Source organism: Alligator sinensis, unplaced genomic scaffold, assembly GCF_000455745.1.
Source record: "Alligator sinensis unplaced genomic scaffold, ASM45574v1 scaffold1060_1, whole genome shotgun sequence".
NCBI lineage: Eukaryota > Metazoa > Chordata > Crocodylia > Alligatoridae > Alligator > Alligator sinensis.
The window spans coordinates 113300-120218 of record NW_005842907.1 but is presented as its reverse complement, the minus strand read 5'-3'; the positions used below and the strand labels follow the sequence as shown (position 1 = coordinate 120218).

Sequence of the window (6919 nt, the reverse complement as noted above, 5' to 3'; positions counted from 1 at the left end):
AGCAGGGCCACAGCCAACCGGCTCCAGCCCCCAGACCCGTAGTGTGACCTAGACAGACTGCACCCTATCCCGCGGCACAGTGCTTGGGCTGCCAGCCCCTGGGCAGGGCTTGGGGTGGGACGTGTCCCCCAGCGTGGGGTCGGTCTATGCAGGACTGGTTCTTGGCCCTTCCCAGCTCCGGGCCTGGGGGACCGGTGACTCCCGCTGGGTCCCTGCAGCTCTCCTCTGCCATGTGCCCATTGCAACCTGTGCCTCAGCCAGGGTCTGAGCCCATTCCCTCCACAGCTGTCCCTCTCTCCCCAGGGTACCAGTCGTGCCGGGAGGTCATTGCTGCCTCCTACAGCTGCCCAGAAGCACCTCTGAAAGCCCAGGTGAGGCAGGCGGCGGGTGGGGGGCTCCCGGAGGATGGGCTACAGGGAGCCACAGCCACAGCCGCAGCTGGGGTGGGTGGGGACAGGAAACCTGGACCTAATCGTTGCAAAGAGCCTGGGGGCCCCTCACCACCCCCCCACCCCAGCTGACAGGGCTGGGCACCAGCCCCCAGCAGCCGGTAGTTGCACCTCTGTGGACACTCTGGCTGTTCACGGGCCTTTTGTCCACAATAACGTATCGCCCTGGTTCTGCTGCGGGCATGGGGCCGGGACAGCTCGTAGCGGCATGTGGGGCTGCTCCGGTGCTCACAGCCGCTTGCTGTGCTGTATGCAGGACGTCATCCTGACCAGTGGCTGCAGCCAGGCCATCGAGCTCGCCTTGGCAGTGCTGGCCAACCCAGGCCAGAACATCCTGGTGCCCCGGCCCGGCTTCTCCCTCTACAAGACGCTGGCGCTCTCCCTGGGCATTGAGGTCAAGTTCTACAACCTCCTGGTGAGCAAGGGAGGGCAGGAGCAGAGCATGCAGCCCCAGGCCCCAGCTCATGCCCCCGTCAGGCACACGCGTGTGCATGCTGATGTGTACATGCATGCGCGCACATTCTCCAGGGGCTTCCTCCCAGCAGTTTCGTGTCCTTTTACAGAAGGCCGGAGGTGCTGGTGCAGAGCTCCTCAGTCCAGCATGAGCTTTCCGTGGCAGCAGAGTTCCCTGGGGCTCTTGCCCTCATCAGGCACAAAGCACGGAGATGCCCACATGGGCTCTGCCTGTGCCTGGCCCCCCTGTCCCCACAGCTTGGGCCTAGCTGGCCAGTGCCCTTCCACTAGGATCGGGTGCCATGCCCGGTCTGTGCCCAGCCCCTGTGCTGCACCCGAGGCTGGCACCCAGCCCTGGCTGTGTCCTCGCTCCACTGCCTCAGCCTTGCCCCCTCTTGCTGCCAGCCTGAGAAGTCCTGGGAGATCGACCTGAAGCACTTGGAGTCGCTGGTGGACGAGAAGACTGCCTGCCTCATCGTGAACAACCCGTCCAACCCCTGCGGATCCGTCTTCAGCAAGAGCCACCTCCAGAAGATCCTGGCAGGTGAGCGTGAGGTGGAGCTGGCTGGGTCCCAGCCCTCCCCCAGGCTGAGCGAGGGAGGGCCTCAGCGTGTGACTGCCTGAGGCTGCACAGCTGCACCCAAGAGATCTGCCCCCGACCCGGCAGGATGCCAGGGCAGCTGGGTCTGGCACTGAGGCTCTCGCTTGGGCTCCGGCATGCCAGGCCAGGAGGAGGGGACCCACTGTGCCTCACACGGCTGGGCCCATGCTTGGCCCAGGGCAGCGAGAGTCCCTGGGCAGCTCCATAAACCTGTCTCTCCCTCCACAGTGGCCTCAAGGCAGTGCATCCCCATCCTGGCCGATGAGATCTACGGTGACATGGTGAGTGCCTGGGCCAGGGGCTGCGGTGGTGCTGGCTGGGAGCGGTGACCCTGGCAGAGCCAGGCCATACTCGAGCCCCCTTCCTGGGGCAGCTGCCCTGTCCCATGCCTGGAGTGTCCGGGAAGAGCTGGTTGTGCCTCGCGCCCGGCCCTGTACACTGCAGTGCTGCAAAGCCTTGTGCCTAAAAGTGTAGTTGTGAGAGGTCCTGAGCACGGGGCCTGCCCCTGCCCCTGGTGCTGCGGCTCTGCCTCCTCCATGGCCTGCCCCTGACGTATCCTCCTGCTCCAGGTGTTTGCGGACTGGAAGTATGAGCCCATCGCGGTGCTCAGCACCAATGTGCCCATCCTGTCCTGTGGGGGCCTGGCCAAGCGCTGGCTGGTGCCTGGCTGGAGGATGGGCTGGATCCTTGTCCACGACCGGAGAGACATCTTTGGGAACGAGGTGAGGCTCCAGTGCTGTCCCTGGCCTGCACGTCTCCCACCCCTTCCCCTGACCCTGTGCCTTTCCACCCTGGTGTGCCCACTCAGCTCTCATGCACACGCCTGCACCCTGCCTCACACTCATGTGCTCCCTGGCACACGCGTGGCTCCTCCTTGCACTCAGCCCTGCTCCTTCATGCTGTAGTACCTTGAGCCCTGAGCGCACATCTGCGCCATCGCCCCCTCGTGCTCCTGCAGGCTGCCCTGGGTGCATGCAGTCGCTCCCACATGCATCGTCTTGCTGCCCCAAACTCCGCTGCACCCCCGCCTCCCTCTCCCCTGCTGACCCTGTTTACGGGGTGGGAACAGTCCTGTGTACCCACAGCAGTGTGCTCTGCCCCGACCTCTCCTTATCAGTGGGACACGTGGTGCCCAGAGCGGGTCACTGGCACCGAGTTCACAGCAGTGCCTGCCTGGTGCAGGGCTTTTCACATGTCTGGGGTGCCTGGCGTGCCCCCAGGACTCAGAGCGGGGGATGCCCTTGAGGGGTTAATAGCCCACCCATCTCTATTTGGCACTGAGGCAGTTTCCGGCTGCTGCTTAAGTAAAGGGACCGAGCTTAAGTGAAGGGATTGAGCGGGGCAGGGGAGGGGGAGGAAGGTGGGCTGCCCTGGGGGACCAGACAGGCCGAATACGCATGCAGGATGTCACGGGGGGGGGGGGCCCTGAGGAGGCGGTGGCGGGGGGGGGGGGTCCGGAGCCTGGGGTGGCTGCGCGCCAGCAGAGCAGCCTCAAGGCCGTAGCAGAGGTCTCTGCCAGCGCTGTGCAGGGAGCAGAGGGGCTGCTGTTCCCGGGCTCGGCTCTGCCTCCAGGCACCAGAGCCTTGTGGCAGCCTGTGCCCCTGGCACTGCAAGCCTGGGTCAGGGCCAGGCTCCAAGCTCCCCCCAGGCTTGCCAGGGGCTGTGGGACCAGGCCTTCCCGAACAGCACGGAGCTGCGCTGTCAGGCTGGAGCCTTCCCCCACTGAGCTCGGTGTCGCCATGTGTTGCAGATCAGGGACGGGCTCCTGCGGCTGAGCCAGCGCATCCTGGGGCCCTGCACGCTCATCCAGGGTGCGCTGGAGCACATCATGCGGCACACGCCGGCCGAGTTCTACCACAACACGCTCAGCTTCCTCAAGGTGTGCAGGGTGGGGAACTGAGCCCCCACTGCTGTCTGCCTTGGGGTTACCCACCCTGTGCCCTGTCCCCCGGGGGTGCTTGAGCAGGCGGGGCAGGACATTGGCCAGGGGGTGCGGTGCGGTGGGGGCACTAGAGCGGGGGGGCAGGAGCATCCCTCCCCAGGGGTGCTGTGGGCAGCCATCACGCTCAGGCAGCCCCGTTGCAGCACTGCCTACCGGGTGGGAGGCAAAGGGGTGCACTGGGCACTGACCGGCCAGGCACGGCCAAGGGGCCGAGCGAAGCTCAAGGCCGCGGTCACCGTCTGTTTGCGCTCGCCATGCCTGTGTTTGCGCTGGGGGAGCCCAGTGGGGCCGGCTTGGAGCTTGGCAGCAGGTGCTGAGCTGCCTCCTGGAAACTCTCCCGCATGCTGAGCTCTACCCTCCACCTCGCAGGCCAACGCCGACCTGTGCTACACCGCCCTGTGCGCCGTGCCCGGCCTGCGGCCCATCCGGCCTGCGGGGGCCATGTACCTCATGGTAAGTGCATGGGTCCAGTCCTTCCCGCTTGTTGCCAGTCAGTGCCCAGGTCTCCCTCGCTCTTATCGGCAGTGCGGGATGGTCAGGTTTCCTGGTGGCCCTGGGCTTGTGCCTTGCCACAGTGTGACAGGGTGTGAGGGGGCAGTTATCGGGGGTGGCAGAGGGTCTGCGGGGAGCAGGGGCCTCGGGTGGGCACGGGGAGGGGAGCTCCACGAGCTCTGGTCGCAGTCCTGCCCAGCCCGGCCCTGCCACGATCACCCTGTGCTGCAGGTGGGGATCGAAATGGAGCATTTCCCCGAGTTCGAGAACGACATGGAGTTCACGGAGCAGCTGATCGCAGAGCAGTCGGTGTTCTGCCTGCCGGCCACGGTCAGTGCCTCTCGACCCACCCCAGCACGGGAAGCCGGGGGGCTGTGGGAGCCCGCAAGGGTGACTCCATGGAGAACGGTGCTGGGGGCAGAGCCCAGCTTCTCTGGCACCGGCCCGCGCTGGTCCCAGCTGCCCACCCACTGCCCCGTGGTGAGAGTTGCAGGGTCTGGGCCCTCCTGCCTGGGCAACCGGTGGCTCCCCCCCCCTCCCCCCTTGCAGTGCTTCGAGTACCCCGGCTTCTTCCGCGTGGTGATCACGGCACCCGAGGAGATGATGATGGAGGCCTGCGCCCGCATTCAGGAGTTCTGCGAGCAGCACTACCAGGGCAGCGAGGTGGCCCAGGACCTGGAGTGCGACAAATAGCCGAGCACAACTTGCCCCTGCCTCCATCCAGCCGTGCCCCATGCAGCACCAGCACCCCGCCACCCCTTGCCTGGAGCAGGCTCCTGTCCGGCCGCTGCCCTGACGTCCTCAGCATCACAGGCAGCAAGCACTTGGTGCTGTGCCTGCAGTCCCTCCGCCCCTCCCAGGGCACTGCCCTCCTGGAGCCCATGTGCAGGCTCGTGCCACTCAGCCCCCCACCCCTCCCTCGGACGGGGAGGCATCACCTGCTGCTCTGCTCCTCCAGGTTGGGCTCCATGCATGGCAACAGCTTCCCGCTCCCTGCCCCTCACAGCTCCGCTCAGTCTTGAGCTGGACTCTGCCCAACAGGCCCGTGCCAGACCCCAGTGCTCAGCCCCTCCCTCGGGCCAGGGCAGGGCTGGACAGTCGGGCGACAGCCCCTTCTCCATCTATGCCTGACGCTGCCCTCTGCAGCCGCCGGTCTTGTCTTCTTCAGCACCATCCTCACCTGAGCACCTTCCGCTGTGCCTTTTGAGCTGCAAATGATATAAGTTATTGTGACTTTTTGTACGAATAAAGGTTCTGACAAGCTGTGCCGTGTGCTGGGTGCCGTGGGCCATGGACCATGTGCTGAGACTTCTCCCTGGGGCCACGTTTGCCCCGCTGGCTGTGTCCCTGCGGGGCACGGGCTGGTCTCCTACAGCCCCCCCCTGTAGGCAGTTCCAGGCATGACTGGCCCTCCTGCCCCCCCACCGCCACCCCCACCCCATGCCCCTTGCTCGACACTCCCCTCATGCCTGATGAGCTCCAGCTCACACCTGCACTCACATGTGCCCTGCACACTCCTGTGTCTACCACTGTGCAAGACCACAGGCCCAGGATCCCTGGGCTCCATCCATCATGGAGTGGCACTGGTCAGGTCCCCTGAATCCCTGTGCCTTGGGGCTTGTAGCCCTGCCCTACCCTGCCTCCCCCAGGTGGCATTAAGAGCCGGGCGCATGGCCTCTCCTCAGTGGGCGCCTGCATCCTGCAGCATGCCCAGCCCACCATGGCGCAGCTAGGAGGGTCAGCACAGTCTCTGCCAGACTTAGTCTTTGAAAGCCACCCCTTCTGGCTGGGCTGGGGGTGAGGGGTGTTCCCATAGGGGTCCCTTGCACACTTCCTCCCCATCAGCACCCAGGGCTGCAGCACAGGGCTGCCTGCAGCACGTGCCCCTTGGCCTGCCATTGCCACACTGCTTTCAGTGGCATGGCTGCCCGGGCTCTGGCACACGCTCCCTTTGGTCCCTCTTGCACCCAGGGCTCAGGCACTATTGCTCCCCAGTCAGCGAAGTGACCCTCGCGGGACAAGTGCCAAGTCCTTGGGGCTGGGTTTGACCCTCCTGGTCACAGACGTGCCCTGCCCCACAGTCCCGCTCCCAGGAGAGGTAACACCTGAAGAAAACAGGTGATAGAGGCAGGGGGCAAGGGCGAGTGAGGCCCCTTTGTGGCCGGTTCTGCCCCAGGGCTAGTGCCGGAGGGTCCAGGGTTTGTCCAAGGCAGCTGCTGCTGCACCAGCTCCAGCCCAGCAGCATTGGACTGACAGTTCCCAGTGGCTGAGGATGAGGATGGAGGTAGGAGGCTGTGCTGGGGGGCAGGGGCAGCCCTGCAGGACTGAAGCCCCCAGGGAGCAAGGAGGTCTGCCCACCGCCCCCCGCCCCAGAGGCAAGAGGGGATCTGGCCGCCGCTCCCAGCGCAGCCAAACCCCCTGCAGCACAGCATGGTTGTCCTGCTGCACCGAAAGCGCCTACAGCTGGGTGGGCTCAGAGCACAAGGCCCCAAGGGGCTGAGGGAGCCCCTTCCATGCCAGCCATGCAGGGCTGCCTGGGATCCATGCCCTCCACACCCCCAGCCTACTGCAGTGGCTCTGGCATCACACGGCCCTGCAGGGAGGCTCTCACCCCTCTCTGCTGCAGGGGGATGAACAAGGAGCCCTGGCCCCAGAAGCAACGTCCCTCTCTCTAGGACATAGTGGCCCGACACGCATCAGCACAGGCCAGGACAACCCACTGCATCCTGCACTTGGGACAGCAGCTCCAGTGTGGGTGGCAGACGGGTGCAGGCAGTGTGGTGGGTGGTGGCAGTGGGATAGGCAGCACCACGGCGGGCGGTGGCAGCAGGCAGGAGCAGCACAGTGGCTGGTGTAGGGTCCGTGGCAGGCTGTGGCAGCAGGTAGGTGCAGGCACCGTGGTGGGTGCAGGCTCTGTGGCGGGCCGTGGCAGCATGGCAAGCATAGGCAGTGCAGTAAGCCACGGTGGTACATGGCAGGTGC

At 65.8% G+C, this 6919-nt stretch overlaps 1 protein-coding gene across 2 annotated transcripts in view; it reads left to right on the top strand.

Moving 5' to 3' along the window:
- The window catches only part of TAT (tyrosine aminotransferase), a 7913-nt gene extending 2719 nt beyond the window's left edge, over nt 1-5194 (top strand). The window contains exons 4-12 of one of the 2 annotated variants that reach the window (XM_006036007.3): nt 304-371; nt 706-864; nt 1308-1446; nt 1732-1784; nt 2073-2225; nt 3254-3382; nt 3815-3898; nt 4169-4267; nt 4487-5194. In XM_006036007.3, coding sequence (XP_006036069.1) covers nt 304-371; nt 706-864; nt 1308-1446; nt 1732-1784; nt 2073-2225; nt 3254-3382; nt 3815-3898; nt 4169-4267; nt 4487-4630 — 1028 coding nt within the window. In that variant the 3' untranslated portion in view covers nt 4631-5194. The remainder of the gene's footprint in view (nt 1-303; nt 372-705; nt 865-1307; nt 1447-1731; nt 1785-2072; nt 2226-3253; nt 3383-3814; nt 3899-4168; nt 4268-4486) is intronic. The other variant, XM_025192230.1, reaches the window with a different exon arrangement.
- Nucleotides 5195-6919: the final 1725 nt, after the last annotated feature.